General features: G+C 35.9%; 1 protein-coding gene across 1 annotated transcript; it reads left to right on the top strand.

Moving 5' to 3' along the window:
- Positions 1–303: 303 nt before the first annotated feature.
- Positions 304–14,237, top strand: LOC128553219 (leukotriene-B4 omega-hydroxylase 3-like; the record flags this gene model as incomplete). Its single annotated transcript, XM_053534339.1, has 10 exons — positions 304–495; positions 3,591–3,715; positions 6,532–6,594; positions 8,626–8,749; positions 9,244–9,376; positions 9,617–9,746; positions 10,145–10,289; positions 12,351–12,487; positions 13,183–13,248; positions 13,459–14,237. Coding segments are annotated over 10 exons (1,221 nt in total), but the record flags the coding sequence as incomplete, so codon positions are not given.
- Between the last annotated feature and the right edge of the window lie 6,187 nt (positions 14,238–20,424).

The following is a 20,424-nucleotide window of genomic DNA, read 5'->3' as shown; positions in this document are numbered from 1 at the left end:
CTTCCAGTATGAAAAGAATTCTGAAAACTGCAGGTCTGTAGTATTTAAGTGCAGGCTTGATGAAAAACCTGTAGAAGATATCCTATTTGGAATTTGGATATTGCCTGAATTTGCCACTTATATTCTTCTACTACACGTGTTTTATCTAGCTGAAATATATTTATAATAATGAATCTATAGATCTGATGAGCTATCATATTTTTTCTAAAACACAAACTGTCAGTACTTTCAAGTGAGTATTAATGTAGACGGCTCCTTACATTAAGAAGGGCTATGACAACAGTTTGTACATTGAATGAATAATATATTTCAGAACCAAAGCCTCTTAACCTTACGAGTGGCTACAGAACGTTGAAAGACTGGCTGGGAGACGGATTACTCATTTCCGGTGGCGACAAATGGGCGCGAAACCGTCGTCTGCTCACACCAGCGTTCCATTTCGATATTCTCAAACCGTACATAGACGTTTACAATGACTCAGCAAATGTTTTGATTGTAAGTTTTTGTGCACATTATCCTATAGTTAAAATGGTTTCGCTATAGATGACTCAAAAACAGGGGTCTTGCGCATATTCACTCTGAAGTTTCTGCTATGCGTTTCTTTATGTCTAGGAAAGTTAAACGTGTTTTAGCAATTAACCTGCAATAAACGCTGGGGCAAGATTGCTGTTTTACTGTGACTGTTTCGCGGTTGTTCTTTGCAATTCCATTTAATATATATATCATTTTTATTCCCCTTATTTCGAAGATCCGGGAGGCATATACCGGTCGTGTTTGAACTGTCCGCCCGTAACATTTGCTTGTGTACTCAACTCGTACAGTTTTCGTCCAATTCAAATGAAACTTGGTATAAATCATCACAAGTGGACAGGACAATCTTGTCCGATTATTATTTCGTGTTATATTATAACTACATCTGTACCTTGTGTACGCAACTGCTCCTGCAATTTCCCTCCAACTGAAAAGAAACTTGGTATAAATCATCAACATGAAGTGGACATGTGCATATTTTCGGAGCCTTAATGCACTGGCGCCAGACCAGAAAGAAAATGCCTCTGTACATGTTAAACCCTACCCGTAGGTATTCTATAAGAACCATGGTCATGAAGGGGAAAATATAATAACCCGTTTCAATCGTACATTTCTCAACTTAAACGCGCAGTTCGGTGAATGGGTACTTCCATCGTGTACCAGTCACATTGTCTCAATATTTCATATTACGCGTTGTTTTTCTAAGATAAGATGTATTGAAGAAATGTGACCAGTACACGACGGAAGGTAAATTACCACTTGTTTGATATCCATAGTACAAATTTACCAAACTGCGTGTTTTAGGTATGAAATGCGCGATTGAAACGGGTTAGTATATTTTCCCGTTCATGACCATGGTTTTTATAGAATACCTAGGGGTAAGGTATAACATGTACAGAGGCGTTTTCTTTCTGCTCTAGTGCCAGTGCCTTAAGGGCTATATTCATAGTCGTTACTCAAACTTGGGTAAGTATCACTCAAGTGGACCTCGAGTAGACCTTGCGAGAGTGTGAGTGGAGTTCGAAAGTCATATTCATAAATTTCACTCGATCTTAACTTTCGGAAGGACAGCTCGAGTAATGGTTTCATTGTACACAATGGATTTAGAGGATTATAACGGTTTATATGACAATAACATCAAAGATATGCAAAAGTGCTGATCATTATTTTTGTAATTGGAAGTTGTCATCTTATTGCTCGTCTGTATGTTTATCCGTCCGTTCGTTCGTCTATTTGTTTTATAATACCTCCTTCCGTCCGTTCGTCCGTCCATCAGCCAATCTACTCATCTGCATTAGTAGAATTTAATTAATACTTAGAAATCTGGTTTAGTTTTCGCTGAAATTGAACTTTATTTAAACAACTGAATTTTTAACTCTGTCATTAATTGTTGGTGTTTCCCGAATGCCAGCCCGCGTATTTTTTTAAAGTGCAATTACTAAAAACATAATTGAGCCGCACCATGAGAAAACCAACATAGTGCGTTTGCGACCAGCATGGATCCAGATAAACCTGCGCATCGGCGCACTCTGGTCATGATCCATACTGTTCGCTACTAGTTTCTCAACTTGCAATAGGCTTTGAAAGCGAACAGCATGGATCCTGACCAGACTGCAAACGCACTATGTTGGTTTTCTCATGGCGCGGCTCATATCTTTTTTTCGTTGTCATTTAAACAATGAGATTTAATAATGATAGGTTCTTCGTAACATTTAATTTGACGGATTGTTATATTTCAGTATAAATTAACCGATATCTAGGCTTGTGAAATGTAAATATTTGTTACTACGTCGTGTGTTTCTGGGTGTGACTAATGAGCCCCGTTAGGCTTGGTTTCGTAGATGTATATTTGATTTCCTATATCTATTTTTACTGTTTTATTACAGTCTTTATAACAGTCTTTTAATTTGTTTGGTCTTATTTGCGTTTTCGTCGTCCTCAACATGTATTAGAAAAAGAACATAATTATTTTTCCAAAATACCTTGCACAAATATGAACTTCCACTTTAATATGACACTGTTGTCTTACCTTCAAATTAATTAAATATTGTAAATTTATCATCTTAACTTACATTATGAGACCTTGAGAAACACTCAAGGGCCCCCAGGACTTTCCTCAACAGTCACTCACTCTTGGGAGTTGACTCGACTGTCACTCACCTTTATGAATACAAATGGAATCTTTCCTGAGTAAAGACGTGACCGTTAGGCAATTTATTTGAGTGTACTCAATGAGTGGTGTTGGAGTATTGGCTATGAATATAGCCCTTAATGTCTGTTTATTATCCCTCACCGAAGGTGGAGAAATATAGACTAGGAATTGTCCGTCCGGCTGTTCGTCCGTCCGCCCGTGCATGCGTCTGTCCGTGCGATTGAAAATGTTTATAATTCAATAGGAATTTTAACAAGAATCACCAACCTCTTATTAATATTGGCACATAACTTGGCTCACATGTAGTATTATCCTCTTTGACCCTGTAAAAGCAGAGCGTATCCGTTGATTTGGTAAAAATAGGAATTTTGACTGCATTTTAGTAACGTTGATAGATCTTCATGAAACTCTACAGAATTCTAGATCACACTAGGGGTAGCTCTCGCGCAACTTCGTCAGGATCACTTCATCACTTCCATAACATTACAGCTATCGCCCTTTATTTGTTTAAATACAATCCATAAAATCCCACATAACAAAGTAATCTATAGATGGATCTTCATCAATACTATAGGGTGTTGGTGCATGCACATCTTTCATGAGACTGTCTTTAGTAACTGCAGAATTATTTCCCTTTAATTGATTTAAGATTCATAGATACATCTGTAAATAAAATATCTTTCAAAATATAGTCTCCTAATTCATAAAACAACCTAATAGTATTCGGATGACGATATAAATTCACTGACTTTGCTTGTTATTTTCAGAATTTTTCGGTTTTAACTTCACGATATTGATTGATCAGTTTCTGAATTTGTAACCTAGATTCATTACTAACTCCTTCTAAAAATGGTATACTTTACCAGTATAACATTAATTTTAGATAGTTTTGTTGTTCTGGTTACAGGGGAAGCTAGGGAAGTTCGCAGATGAAAAGAAGGAATTTGAAATATTTCAGCAGATTTGTTTATGTACTCTTGACATCATCTTAAGATGCGCCTTCTCGTATGACATTGATGTTCAACGAAGCGGGTATATATAATGTTGTAAAATATATATTCATTACCCATTCAGCCTATATATCATATCGATTGACCTAAGAGAAGGGTTGTGATAATAAACGCTGGATCCATATTCGTCATAAGTTAGACTGCTATTTTTTTCCCATTGTAATTGTTAATTAGAGGAGGTTTTATGTTAAAACTTTGCATGAATCAGTCTTCCACAACTACAGACAGCTAGATGCTGAATTTTCAGCATTATAGGTTTACTATAAACAAAGTATATTCGTAAAATAATTAGACTAAGTTTTTAAAGGTTGTGGAATACGGAGCTAGACAGCGCTGTAGGACCATGTTTTCCCCAGATCACATTTTTCACATACTTATCTTACTCTTCGCCATTTTAATTGGATAAATTAGACATACGTGTTTATCAAAAAAAGCGGGTTAAGAAAAATGAAATAATAATTTTCAGAGATTCGGATTCGGTGATGTAAAGCATTTTTGGCGCCATCATCATCATCATCATCGTATAATTATCATTTTCTCGAGTTCGGATTCAGACCAACCTTCTACCCTCCGACCGCCCGTCCAGCTCGCGACCTGCTCGTTCACACAGTGGTAAGATGATAGACACACATGCCCGAGTCTCGTAAAAATCTTTACAAGGATTTAGGAGATATGGAGCGAAACAACATATCATAAAATGTCTTTGACCACAGGTCAATATGTAATCTTAATATTGATCTATCAGAGCAGGTGCTCTGTACATGGCCTTGTCGCATGTGAATACTTGTGCTAAGTTTAAAAATCCTCATTCCATTACAAAGTTAGAGCACATACCTAAAATCCTAACGTTCCGACAGCTGTGAACGAACTTGTTAAAGTTGACAACGTTAACGGTCCCGGAAAAGGTATATGTTAGTCAGATTTGTTAAAGACCATTATAGCATACGACTTGTAGAAATTTCATTTTGGAGTCTTTAACCTAGCAATGTGATCCAGATGTAAAGATAAACGTTTTGGGGTAAAATTACACGTTAATATTAAAAAGCGAAAAGTACAATTTCATGTCACATCAAATACCGTCATCGATCACTAATTTCACAGAAAATATGAAATGTGTGACTGCTGCGTGAAAAATGAGATCCAGTTCTTCACATTTGTGACGAATAGCATTCTGTTCTTCACACTGTGAAAAATGTGATTAGAGAAAAAGTATGGTCCTACTTAGCGCCATTGCTTTTGATCTTAAGCATTGTTTCAGGGCTATATTCATAGACAAAACTCCAACACCACTCATTGAGTACACTCAAATAAATTGCCTAACGGTCACGTCTTTACTCAGGTAAGATTCCGTTTGTATTCATAAAGGTGAGTGACAGTCGAGTCAACTCCCAAGAGTGAGTGAATGTTAAGGGAGGTCCTGGGGACCCTTGAGTGTTTCTCAAGGTCTCATAATGTAAGTTTAGATGATAAATTTACAATATTTAATTAATTTGAAGGTAAGATAACAGTGTCATTTAAAAGCGAAAGTTCATATTTGTGCAAGGTATTTTGGAAAAAATATATTTAGTTCTTTTTTTAAATACATGTTGTTGAGGACGACGAAAACGTAAAAATACCCAACAAATTAAAAGACTGTTGAATTAATAAAAACGGTTAAAGATAGATACAGGAAATCAAATATACATCTACTAAACCTAATCTGACGGGGCTCATCAGTCACTCTCAGAAACACACGTCTTAGTAACTAATATTTACATTTCACAACCCTAGATATCGGTTATTTTTTCTTCTTCAATAATTCATACTGAAAAAATATAACAATTAAATGTCATGAAGAACCCATCATTACGGAAACATTTATTTTATAAAAGATATAAGCCGCGCCATGAGAAAACCAACATAGTACGTTTGCCGTCTGGTCAGGATCTATGCTGAGAATAGAGAAACTATTAGCGAACCGTATGGATCATGACCTGACTGCGCCGATGCGCAGGCTGGTCTGGATCCATGTTGGTGGCAAATTCATCAGTCAATCAAAAAAAAAAAACACACGTCCTAATAACAAATATTTACAAGCCTAGATATCTGAAAATTGATACTGAAAAATATAAATATTTCCCTCCGACTTAATGTGTCATTAAAAAAACAATATTCACCAAATCTCATTCGAAAACATTTATTTCACAAATGATATATATGTAATGATTGGAATTTACGTGGACTGGCTTTCGGAAACACCAACAGTTAAAGGCACGAGTATTATTCAGTTGTAATAAAATCTCAATACAGCGGGAAAAAACTCATGTATTTTTATGTATAAATTTTATTCTACTAACATGACTAATAATACTAATATTAATACGTTATATAAAACAAATAGACGGACGGACAAACATTCAGACAGGCAATAAAACGACAACTTCCGACTTGGCAATTAGATCTGCAAAAATAACGATTAACACTTTTGCATACCTTTGATGTTATTGTCATATATACCGTTATAATCCTATAAATATATTGTGTGAATGAAACCAATACTTAAGTTACCCTTCCGAAAGTTAAGATTGAGTGGGATTTATGAATATGACATTCGACTTCCACTCACACTCCCGCAAGATCTACTCGAGGCCTACTTGAGTGATACTTACCCAAGTTTGAGTCAAGTGTGAGTTTGAGTGGCGACTATGAATATGGCCCTAAGACTTTGCTTACTCTGACCGTCGGAGATACATTGTTTTTTAAAGAGAGCGTTTAAATCTGTTATTCTACTGAATGTTACGTGTCGATTATGAATTGTTCTAGATCAAATATGATAATGTAATGTATTATACCTTTCAGAGAAACACACCCTTATGTACAAGCAGTGAGCGACTTAGCAATAAACAACTCTCAGCGTCTCAGGTAAAGAAATGTTACTTTTTAGCACCTACTTCTGCTATATGTGTGAAACAAGACGGAATAGAAGCAAAACATACTTTTTCGTTATAAGATTCCTTACATAAACCACTGGTCAATAGTCTGTGTCATATGACCTGTCTATAGTCAATACATATGTTTTCAGGGTCAAGTAAAAACCTGAAGAAGAAATTTCCCTGTTGCCCTCTAATACTCGTGTAACACTTACTGAATGACTTATCGGTCAAAAGTAAAACGTTTTACTCAAAACCCGAAGGTGAGATGAGTGTATAATATATATATATATATATATATATATATATATATATATATATATATATATATATATATATTTGTGTTTTCAGAATTTAGAAAGGAGTTTAATTTGTCACTGATTGTAAATAAAATAAGGCCACACCAAATTAATTTCTTGGTCATCGGATTTTTTCCAAAATTTAGAAGCGAGCAAGCGACATAAAAATAAAAATATTTGTTTTTGGATTTCACCTACTTTTGGAGCGGGCGAGGAGCGATTTGAAGAAAAAAATAAAACACCTTGTCACAAAAGTCAACAGGCACTGCAAAAACATATCAAAATGGCTTGAAAATACATAAGAGAACCAAAGAGTTTTAAATGTAGAAGGTTTAATTACAAACTGTTCCCAAAATACATTACAAATATTTAGACATTTAAACAAACTGGAGGGACAACAGGCGGATACAAGAAAATCTGGCAATTTGACCGTATTTCTAGTGTATAGAACTAATGTGTTTGCTAAGTTTTATCCTAGGCAAGCCAGTACCCTGGCCGCATAAAGGGTTTTGCCTTAGATTCTGTGTCACTACATAAGAATAAGAAAGCTGTTACTCTCATGTAGTGTATAGCAGATATCATTACATATATGGAAAATACTGCAATCACCTCACCAGTACATTAGGTATACTCATGACCTATATATCAGTGTCTGTCAACTTTTAATGCAATTTCACAAGATACCAGGAAATCCATCATCCATTGATGGCCAAATTCACTTCAATGACTAATTTTGCACTTTCTGTTGTTCTTTGATTTCACATTTAACTTTGGCAGATAAGGAAAGATGATGCTGACGCAAGTCTTAACAATAAATGCATTATCATCTTCAGTTTCTTTTTGATAAATAGATCTGATGGTACCCATTAAACTAATCTGAATAAGGATCTATAAACAGTTATATAATATTCTTGTTTTTCAACTCTACTTGAAAAATAAAAAAGTAAGCCTTTAATGCATGTTTTCTTGGATTGTGAGTTTGTAAGCTCTTTAGGATTCCTTTGCCCTAATAAAGTTCCATGTGCGTACCCCTTCTCCGCAAGAAAACTGTGTTCATTTTACATAGCTGATAGAAGCAATGTTCCAGTCCTTAAAATAAAAGTTATTTCAATAATACATTATTTATGATGTAACACTGTATGTGAAGTCCAAACTGAATTATACCGCCTGTTCATCATTTAAGTACTACCAAATTACTGCTGATATATGTGTATAATTTTAAGGATTGCAGCAAAACGTTGTTTTAATCACCAGCCATTATTAAATGACACTGTTTTAAATAATGAGATATTGATGTTCATCTTGAGGAAAAAATGTTCTGCGGAAACTCTTTCTAATGATCTTTCAAGGATTTATTTTCACAATCTAACTGTCATTTCGGCTGTCAGTTTTGCAAACTAGGGCAACACAGAGCCCTCAAATATGTTCTTCTGGTGTTTTAATGGACAATTATGATTAAAAGTATTAAATTTTATGAATTACTGTTGCTTCACAGTGATAATAAGGCCCCTAAACAGTGAAAAACGCCCGCTCTGAAATTTTGAAATCGGTCTGCAAAAATTGAAGCGAGCGGAAGCTAATTATCAAAAAAAAATTGTTTTTGATTTTGGAAAAAAATGGAGCGGGAAATCCGTTGACCAAGTAATCAATTTGGTGTGGCCTAAGAAGCATTTTAAAGACTGTACGCATTTTTATAAATAATGCATGTTTGAATGGTTTTACAGAAACCCACTGCTGGCACCAGATATCCTTTTCTACAGAACGAAAATGGGTAAAAAGTACAAACAGGACTGTGATTTTGTTCATGGCGTAGCAGAAGACATTATCGATAAAAGAAGGCGTGTTCTGGTAAAACTGCATTTTTATTCAATATTTAATCTCGATGGGTCTCGCAATAGTCTGCTTTCGCAGCGGTATTGACGCTTAGTATCATGTACAGTAGGGATCGATTCCGAATTTTAATCTGTGACATTAAGAGATAAAAATAATAAAATACCCATGTTGGCGTTTTTTGTATTAATCCACACATTTCATATAACACATAAATACTTCATGACTTCCAGTCACTACTTACCGGTGCGGATTCGTACCCAAGCTGGTCTTGAACCTTTCATATGATGCTCGTCTATAATAATAATGCCCGGAGTTGTTTCCAATGTCTTCGCTCGCCGTTGTAAGCTGCAAACTCTCTACATATTCCTGAAATGTAATCAACACAAATAACAAAACGTAGTATGGCAATATATCGGTAAGATACAAACTGTACTTTCAATTTTTCCATTCACTTTGTTGTGTTTATCATTTCTTTTGTTCTAAACGGTTACATGTATTCTTCATTTCAGGAGAAGCTTGGAGAGTCCAAGTCTAGAAAGTACCTGGATTTTCTGGACATTTTGCTCACAGCTAAAGACGAAAATGGAACAGGGTTGTCGGACATGGATATAAGAAACGAAGTGGATACATTCCTGTTTGAAGGTCAGTCAGCTAGAAGGCTATTGTATATTCCTAGTGTAGAGATGAAATATTGAACTGTTTTTCAAAATGGCTGTCTTACATCTGCAAATCTGTCTATTTAATTTTAAAACTATTTGCATGTAAATTAGGAAGAAAGCTGTGACGCGGATGATAGTTTAATAATTATTCCTGAAGTCGGAATTTTATATGACCAATGTACCTTAACAGTAATTGTAGACAGTGTGTTTTCATTTTTTTAAGGTCACGATACAACAGCGAGCGCCATCTCGTGGATTTTGTATTCCCTAGCAAAACATCCGGAATACCAGCAGAAATGTCAGGAAGAAATTGATGATCTGTTACAAGGAAGAGAGACAGACGACTTCAAATGGTAAATTTAATTTTTGAAAACAATTGAAATGGGCTCAACATAGCTTTACTGATCAACGTTTCCGTTGAATCAGTCGGCTAATCTGAACATACTAGTAGTGTCTTAGAATGATAGAAGAAACTTTTTTGAATGTAAAATGTGTTTTATGTAATTTTCTTTAAGACCAAACATTAACTGGTATAAGTTTTACAATGAAATATTGCCTCACGTATTTTGCCATTTAGCAAGTATAATTAGACTCCAAAAACTCTAATCAACCCAGCTGGTAACTACATAACCAGAAAGTTTCCTCAGTTGAGTCACGCCTGTAAAGAAATTTAGTCCACAGTGCATTGTTGGGTTAATGAGTGTTCTTTTCTATTGAATTCTTTATATTATATCTGTACCTGTGTACTTAGGTCAGATCTTCCGCATCTAGAATACCTAACAATGTGCATAAAGGAAGGTATGCGGTTGCACTGTCCAGTGGCCATAGTCGCTCGTATAACAACAAAACCTTTTGATCTCGGAGATACAGTTGTACCAGCAGTCACAAATGTGCAAGTTAGTATATGCCCTGTTTAAAATTTGTTATGTCTTCTTATGTGTTTTTCTTTTTCATTCCTTACACTTTTTGTATCTATCCTGTGTACCAGGTCAGATCTTCCGCATCTGGAATACTTAACTATGTGCATAAAGGAAGGAATGCGGTTGCATTGTCCAGTTGCCATAGTCGGCCGTGAAACAACAAAACCTTTTGATCTGGGAGATACAGTTGTACCCGCAGGAACCTCAGTTATAGTAAGTATCTGTCATTTCTGCATGTTATGTATTCAAAACCACCAGGACGCCATAACAGCAAAATTGCGAGTGTTGAAAGGGGCAGACGTTAATCAAACTCTGTTTGGCAGTTTACTATTTAATTTGATCTACAGTAGATGAGACAGAAATGGTTTTAACCAAAAACGTAATATATATATATATATATATATATATATATATATATATATATATATATATATATATATATACTGGCGGTTCATTAAAGACATAGTATCTTTAAACTAAACTGAACACTGAAAGTTGCGTATTCAAACTTCTTTGGGGTGGGGGGGGCGGGAATGTAAGCTTGAAGTTAGTGTTATGTTTTAAATGACGTATTTGATGGATAAAGGTCACGGTCTGGCAAGAGCTTATACCCTTAACTTTAGCTGAAACTAGTATTGCTGGGATGACAAACTTTCATTATACCCCCACCAAACATGTTTGAGGGGGGTATATAGGAGTCAGTTTTGTCGCGTCCCGTCGCGTCCCGTCGCGTCCCGTCCCGTCCCGAAATCTATTATCTCAATTATTACTAAATGGATTTGATTCAAACTTAAAATACATGTTCCACCTTATCACCCACATCATGTGACACAAGGTGCATAACTCTTGACACCAAGTTTTCATGAATTATGTCCCCTTTTACTTAGAATTTAAGGTTAATTTTGTTGTATTTTCACTATATCTCAGTTATTACTAAATGGATTTGATTCAAACTTAAAATAGATGTTCCACTTCATCACCCACATCATGTGACATAAGGTGCATAACTCTGACACCAAGTTTTCATGAATTATGTCCCCTTTTACTTAGAATTTAAGGTTAATTTTGTTGTATTTTCACTATATCTCAGTTATTACTAAATGGATTTGATTTAAACTTAAAATAGTTGTTCCACTTCATCATCCAGATGATGTGACATAAGGTGCTTAACTCTGACATAAATTTTTTATGAATTATGTCCCCTTTTAGTTTAAATTTAAGGTTGATTTTGATGTATTTTCACAATATATCTCTATTATTACAAAATGGATTTGATTCAAACTTAAAATAGATGTTCCACCTCATCACCCACATCATGTGACACAAGGTGCATAACTCTGACACCAATTTTTCATGAATTATGCCCCTTTTTACTTAGAATTTAAGGTTAATTTTGATGTATTTTCACTATATCTCAATTACTACTGAATGGATTTGATTCAGACTTAAAATAGATGTTCCACCTCATCACCCACATCATGTGACACAAGGTGCATAACTCTGACACTATTTTTCTTGAATTGTGTCCCCTTTTACCTAGAATTTAAGGTTAATTTTGATGTATTTTCACTATATCTCATTCTGATTGGCTTAGAGCCAAAGGGAAGTAACCTTTTTTTAACCTTTGTACTGAGTTTCTTCCCCTTAAATTCCAGGAATTAGTCTATTTTTAAAAATCCTATTTTTAGATTTTCAATATTTAGGTATTTTTCTAACTTTTTTATTATAAGTCCTATGTAAAAAGTAAAAACATTTTTCCGTGGTAACATGGGACGGTAAGACACGTTTTTGTATTCACTTTTAGTGTATCTCTAATATTAGAGTTTTAATATATTTACTAGTATTACTATACTAGTATTATACTAGTATTACTTATATGTGGAAGCCCAGGATGAAGTACTCCAAAGTATTTTTAAGATTCCTTATGGTTGCCATTCTTCTGTGACAAGACCGTATGGTGGGGGTATGAGTCACTCCTGTGACAGTTCTAGTTACCGCTCCTGTGGAAACATAACTTACTTTAACGTTGTCTTGCAGATTAACATATGGATGTTACATCACAACGAACACGTGTGGGGACCAGATCATATGGAGTTTAAACCAGAAAGGTTTTCTAAAGATAACGTAACAAAGATGGACCCGTACCAGTTTGTGCCGTTCTCTGGGGGACCACGGTAAGAAACCTGATCATGTATCTTGTAACCTTAAAAAGGACGGTCCTTGTAAACGATGCTTTGACGAGAAAAAATATTCTGATATTCTGCTTCTTTTCTTATCTTCATATCAAGACATTCACTGATACAAACTTACATTCCAATTTTCCGCGTGCAAGTTTCCTTTGGAGACATTTCCAAAGTGGAAATTTTAAGAAATTCCCTCAGGTGGCACATTGGTTCAAATGGGTCCATTTTAAGGTGAATGTGCACATTTATAGAGTCGATGAAAACGGTCAGCCGACCCTTTTATACACTGTATAAACATTTTAGCTATGCAGAACAGAAACCGCCTTATTTATGAAGTTGATATATACGATCCTGCGACAAACTAAGCATTTATTTAGCAGTTTCTGAGTTAACCGTGCAGAAAGCGTTTGAAAACTCTTTGTCATTGAATGCTTCCGTGACGAATATGTGTGATGTCATTCGTCCCCAACCTCTGATTAATGTGGGAAAGTTGTCAGGTACTTGCCGCAGTCAGGACTGATACTGGTTAGGTATCGTTTGAAACTTGTTTGAAATCAAAAGAAAGCAAAGTAAGTTGTTTGGCGTTGCGTGAAAAATTATATATTCATATTTATATATTAAGTAGCTAAGACGTAAATACCAATTGTAGTGCAGTAGAATTATTTTTGAAAAATATTTTATTACAGGAACTGTATCGGACAGAACTTTGCCATGAACGAGGAGAAAGATGTTCTCGCAAAACTACTGCATAAGTAAGTTCGAATTAATTTATAAGCCTGGTAGTCGTTTGGCAATATTCAATTTAATAATTGAATATGTTAGTACTTTCAATGAAATAAAAGTATTTCAAATAAAACTATTAAAAATAGAAAAAAGTGATTCAGACACAATATAATTCTATTCAGTCATTCATCATTGCAAAAAATTATCACTGAGTGCGTGATTTTCTATTCTATTTTCAGTTTCAAATTTAGCCTAAAGCCAGATCATGAGGTGAAGTGGCGTTTGTCAGCTGTTATGCGGGCCCAGGACAGCATCTTGGCGAATGTGGGACGCAGGAAACACTGAGTGTAGTTTCGTCTGAAGTTACTTTGTTCATGGAAGATATTATTTCAGCACTAGATTTAAGCAGATTCATTTTTATGAAGGCCAAGTTCAAATTGCAAAGAATTTGAGAACGTATTCTTTAGTGTCATAACACTGTGACTCCATTGTGTTTAAAATACACGTATCTCAATATATGTTGTCTCGATCTCCATAAACATAATTGTACGAATGAAAATAAAAAAAAACTAATACTTTTACGAGACGTCGTCGTATATTAAGGAATCACATATTTCGCAGATGGTTCTTTTAACGTGGCAATGCTCATTATATATTCTGCAAATGAAGCCTGAATCTGCGTTATGGCAGATTATCAAAGAACCAATGGAACGCGTTTTAACCTGTGATATGAGAATTATTTAGACAAGCATCGCTTGACAAAACTGTGTTTACATTTATAGATTCTGCAATTTACTATACTCAGATTTTCTTTGCATGTGTATGAGTGACGTAAAAAGTAGATGTTGTAATTGTTGTTGTTTTTTTAACTTTTTTTCAAAACAAGAATTTAAAGATATGAAGTCTGTATTATATGTCTTTCATTTTTTTACAGTTATTTTCATGTAATGAATATCGAAATAAATGTTTTAAGTAATGTATATGTGTAATATGGAACAATAAAATGGTACGAATCAAATTTTTTATATTCATTATTTTATTCATATGATTTTATGAAAATTAAGTTTTTCTTAGTTGTGTGGGCTGTTACCTGCATTTATAATTTCGTTAGCCTAAGATTCCCAATTTCATTACCCTGATATTCCTTATTAATTAGCCAGAGATTACCAGTTTATTAGCCTGAGATTCAGTTTTATTTGCATTAATTTCCCAATTTATAAGCCTGAGATTCCCAGTTTATAAGCCTGAGATTCCCAAATTATTAGCCTGAGATTCCCAATTTATTAGCCTAAGATTCCCAATTTCATTAGTATGAGGTTCCCAATTTATTAGCCTGAGATTCCCAAATTATTAGCCTGAGATTCCCTGTGTATTAGCCTGAGATTCCCAGTTTCATCATTCTCGCATACCAGATGTCTACCGTGGTTCCTCGGATGAACCTCTGGCACATTTCGCCAATATTTGGGGTTTGGTTGTATTACAGGTAAAACGTTTCAGCCAGTCAGCGTCGTTTCGCAACAAAATGTAGCGAACCAACCAAAATCACGAGGTTCCCAATTTATTGGCCTGAGATTCCCAGTTTCATTTACATGAGATTCCCAATTGCATTAGCCTGAGAGTCTCAATTTTATAGGGAAGAAGAATAATAATTGCGCGCTCGACAAAATGAAATACACTTTCCTACCTTTCTAGGTTGCCAGGGATACTAGCTGTCATGCAAAGGCTTTATCAAACTTTTTTTTCAGTATTAAAGGTACATGGTTTGTTTAAGATGTGAGTCATAGTTAGGGAACTTTGATCTGATGTTATTTGAAGACAACGAAGCGAAAATTTCGTAAGAGTTTGAAAGCATTCGGTTGTTCAATGTAGGGATAATACACGTTTTTTGTGTATTAACGTCTGCAGAAGCCCGCGGGATTGTTTGTGACCGAGACCGAAGGTCGAGGTCACAAACATATCCCAAGGGCTTCTGCAGACGTTAATACACAAAACAAACGTGTATTGTCGCTATTCTTGCATAAAAATATATATCACGACGATTTATGTTTTGTTTTCATATGTTTGTTTGTTTGTTTGTTTTGGGTTTAACGCCATTTTTCAACAGTATTTCAGTCATGTAACGGCGGGCAGTTAACCTAACCAGTGTTCCTGGATTCTGTACCAGTACAAACCTGTTCTCCGCAAGTAACTGCCAACTTCCCCACATGAATGATCAGAGGTGGAGGACTAATGATTTCAGACACAATGTCGTTTATCAAATAGTCACGGAGAACATAAGCCCTGCCCGAGGATCGAACTCGCGACCCCGCGATCCGTAGACCAACGCTCTTACCTACTGAGCTAAGCGGGCGGGCTGTGTTTTCATATGTGATGACTTGACGATTCCGGTACATTTTTTATTAGCTCACCTGTTACATAGTGACAAGGTGAGCTTTTGTGATCACCCTTCGTCCGTCGTCCGTCGTCAGTCCGTGCGTCCGTGCGTCAACAATTTCTTGTCTGCACAATAGTGGTTTCATTTATGATTTTATTTTAACCAAACTTGCACACAACTTGTATCACCATAAGATCACGGTTCCTTTCTTGAACTGGCCAGATCCCATTATGGGTTCCAGAGTTATGGCCCCTGAAAGGGCCAAAATTAGCTATTTTGACCTTGTCTGCACAATATCAGCTTCATTTATGATTTGATTTTTACAAAACTGGCACACAACTTATATCACCATAAGATCTTGGTTCCATTCTTGAACTGGCCAGATTCCATTATGGGTTCCAGAGTTATGGCCCCTGAAAGGGCCAGAATTAGCTATTTTGACCTTGTCTGCACAATAGCAGCTTCTTTTACGATTTGAATTTAATCAGACTTGCACAAAACTTGTGTCACTATAAGATCTCGATTCCTTGTCTGAACTGGCCAGATTCCATTATGGGTTCCAGAGTTATGGCCCCTGAAAGGGCCAGAATTAGCTATTTTAACCGTCTGCACAACAGCAGTTTAATTTATAATTTTATTTTAACCAAACTTGCACACAACTTGTATCACCATAAGATCTTGGTTCCTTTCTTGAACTGGCCAGATTCCTTTATGGGTTCCAGAGTGATGGCCCCTGAAAGGGCCAGAATTAGCTATTTTGACCTTGTCTGCACAATAGCAGCTTCTTCTATGATTTGAATTGAATCAGACTTGCACAAAACTTGTGTCACCATAAGATCTCGGTTCCTTTTCTGAACCGGCCAGATCCCATAATGGGTTCCAGAGTTATGGCCCCTGAAAAGGCCAAAATTAGCTGTTTGACTTTGTCTGCACAATAGCAGCTTCATTTATGATTTGATTTTAACCAAACTTGCACACAACTTGTATCACCACAAGATCTTGCTTCCTTTCTTCAACTGGCCAGATTCCATCATGGGTTCCACAGTTATGGCCCCTTAAAGGTCCAAAATTGGCTATTTTGGCTTTTGCAGCCATATAGAGACTTCATTTATGGTTTTATTTGATACAAACTTCCAAAATATCTTCAACAACAATAAATCTTTGATTCCATGACAAATCAGATCCAATCGTAGGTTCCAGAGTTATTTTATATCTGATTACCTCCCCTGATTGTAATCAAAATGGATTTATATCAGTAAGTACTTATAGGACTTATTTGAAATTTCATTATTGCTATTAGTTGGACTGAGACAATCAGGATAGATAACTATGGACTGATTTTATGTCAAATTACCTCCCTTTATTTCAAATTGAAATGGGTATATCTCCATAACTAATGAAGATACTGATCTGAAATTTCATTTATGTCAACAGATTTATTTGGCAGATCCTTCTTTTGTTCACTTACAATATTTTTTTTAATAACTTCCCTTTTACGTTACTATAAATAGCTTATTTTAGTAACTTTTTAGCTCACCAGTCACAAAGTGACAAGGTGAGCTTTTGTGATCGTGCAGCGTCCGGCGTCCGGCGTCCGTGCGTGCGTCCGTGCGTGCGTCCGTCCGTGCGTGCGTAAACTTTCCCTTGTGACATCTCTAGAGGTCACAGTTTTCATGGGATCTCTATGAAAGTTGGTCAGAATGTTCATCTTGATAAATTCTAGGTCAAGTTCGAAACTGGGTCACGTGCCCTCTAAAACTAGGTCAGTAGGTGTTAAAATAGAAAAACTTTGTGACCTCTCTAGAGGCCATATTTTTCACAAGATCTTCATGAAAATTGGTTAGAATGTTTATCTTGATGATATCTAGGTCAAGTTCGAAACTGTGTCCCGTGCCATCAAAAACTAGGTCAGTAGGTCTAAAAATAGAAAAACCTTGTGACCTCTCTAGAAGCCATATATTTCAAAAGATCTTCATGAAAATTGGTCAGAACGTTCAACTTGATGATATCTAGGTCAAGTTCGAAACTGGGTAACGTGCCATCAAAAACTAGGTCAGTAGGTCAAATAATAGAAAAACCTTGTGACCTCTCTAAAGGCCATATTTTTCATGGGATCTGTATGAAAGTTCGTCTGAATGTTTATCTTGATGATATCTAGGTCAAGTTTGAAACTGGGTCACGTGCGGTCAAAAACTAGGTCAGTAGGTCTAAAAATAGAAAAGCCTTGTGACCTCTCTAGAGGCCAAATTTTCCTTGGGATCTGTATGAAAGTTGGTCTGAATGTTCATCTTGATGATATCTAGGTCAAGTTCGAAACTGGGTCACGTGTGGTCAAAAACTAGGTCAATAGGTCTGAAAAATAGAAAAACCTTGTGACCTCTCTAGAGGCCATATATTTCATGAGATCTTCATGAAAATTGGTCAGAACGTTCACCTTGATGATATCTAGGTCAGGTTCGAAAGTGGGTCACGTGCCCTTAAAATCTAGGTCAGTAGATCAAAAAATAGAAAAACCTTGTGACCTCTCTAGAGGCCATATTTTTCATGGGATCTGTATGAAATATGGTATGAATGTTCATCTTGATGATATCTAGGTTAACTTTGAAAGTGGGTCACGTGCCCTTAAAAACTAGGTCAGTAGGTCAAATAATATAAAAACCTTGTGACCTCTCTAGAGTCCATATTTTTCATGGGATCTGTATGAAAATTGGTCTGAATGTTCATCTTGATAATATCTAGGTCAAGTTCGAAACAGGGTCATGTGCGGTCAAAAACTAGGTCAGTAGGTCTAAAAATAGAAAAACATTGTGACCTCTCTAGAGGCCATACTTGTGTATGGATCTCCATAAAAATTGGTCAGAATGTTCACCTTGATGATATCTAAGATAAGTTTGAAACTGGGTTACGTGCCATAAAAAACTAGGTCAGTAGGTCAAATAATACCAAAACCTTGTGACCTCTCTAGAGGCCATACTTTTCATGGGATCTGTATGAAAATTGGTCTGAATGTTTATCTTGATGATATCTAGGTCAGGTTTGAAACTGGGTCAACTGCGGTCAAAAACTAGGTCAGTAGGTCTAAAATTATTTAAATCTTTTAACCTCTCTAGAGGCCATTTTTTTCAATGGATCTTCATGAAAATTGATCTGAATGTTCACCTTAATGATATTTAGGTCAGTTTCGAAACTGGGTCACGTGCGGTCAAAAACTAGGCCAGTAGGTATAAAAATAGAAAAACCCTGTGACCTTTCTAGAGGCCATATTTTTCACGAGATCTTCATGAAAATTATTGAGAATGTTCAAGTTGATGATATCTAGGTCAAGTTCAAATCAGGGTCACGTACCTTCGAAAACTAGGTCAATAGGTCAAATAATAGAAAAACCTTGTGACCTCTCTAGTGACCATATTTTTCAATGGATCTTCATGAAAATTGGTCAGAATTTTTATCTTGATAATATCTAGGTCAAGCTCAAAACTGGGTCACATGAGCTCAAAAACTAGGTCACTATGTTAAATAATAGAAAAAACGACGTCATACTCAAAACTGGGTTATGTGGGAAGAGCGATTCAGGACCATCATGGTCCTCTTGTTTATTATTGGCCGTAGGGAAAAACCGAGACCACTTTTCTGTGGTACAACATGAATGGTACCTCCAATTTTTAGGTGTATTTTGACATATCTATACCTTGTAAGAATTTTTTTTTTCTTTTTGGTTAAATTTCTTCCCTTTGTTGTTCCTGTCCTTTGGACTATTTTTTCTGAGGACCTTCTTGTCCTCAAGTGCAGTGATAACAGGTGAGCGATATAGGGCCATCATGGCCCACTTGCTTACCATTCCAGTTGTTCTTGGAAACGGTAAACATGTTTTAAATATCCGTATCCAGGGCCCGGAAAAAGCACATCCTGAAGATTTTTAAACGACTTTTTAATCTCTAGTTAGTTATTACAAACATATAATTACCAATAATTGTTCATATCATTTCACAATTTGGTGGACTCGATCACAATTTCAAGAATGATAACTTTACATTCGAGTTATATTGAGTACGGACACGCAGTTGGAGTACGGATGAGTACGAACGTAGTGTCAAGTTTCCAAGCTGTTTATATAAACTCTTCGAGAAATTAGATAAAAACATACTGACTGATACTTACCAAAATCATAAATATGATACCTAAAAACAAATAATCGCACAGGTAAACACGCGATTCTTTAACATTCACGGTTGTCTACAAAATCTGAATTGACGCAGAGTTCTAAAAGGGGAGTAAACAAGGGAAGAAACGAGTACGAACAATGTTGGGGGCAGCGCATTTGGCGTTAGTTACTGTTACAGTAAAACATTCTATGGTTTAGATTGCATCTTTAATGCTTCAAGAAGAGGTTTTTATGAAATAAAAAAGACACAGATACCAGATGTCAATCTGCGCAGAATTACATATACGTCCCTGGGAAAGCATTTCAAAAATAAAAATCGGGTATTAACAGCACGTGAATTGCCTTGTTTGCACACGATTTTTCTCCCGTTAATTCATGGGCGGATCCAGTGAAAAAAGTAGTTTTTATGCAAGAATAGCTGTTTCAGTTGGATCTCTTTTATTGTGTCGAGCTGGCAAGTGTGTTTGGCTTCGGGTCTGATCACTCTTACAAGCCACAGGACCAAAAATCTGACGAAGTCCTAGCCGATGGTGTTGACATTAGACTGACTAAAAGCTGTACTGTTGCGCATTTTAAACGTTTTTTGTTTGATTTTAGTCCCAAAGATTCATATATTTACACATATACTTGTTTCCTTTTTACACAATATAAAATATTCGTGCAACCAAT

The sequence above is a fragment of the Mercenaria mercenaria genome, unplaced genomic scaffold (assembly GCF_021730395.1).
Source record: "Mercenaria mercenaria strain notata unplaced genomic scaffold, MADL_Memer_1 contig_3597, whole genome shotgun sequence".
Taxonomy (NCBI): Eukaryota; Metazoa; Mollusca; class Bivalvia; order Venerida; family Veneridae; genus Mercenaria; species Mercenaria mercenaria.
The sequence above is the reverse complement of the archived record's forward strand: the minus strand, read 5'-3'. Positions and strand labels throughout refer to the sequence as shown.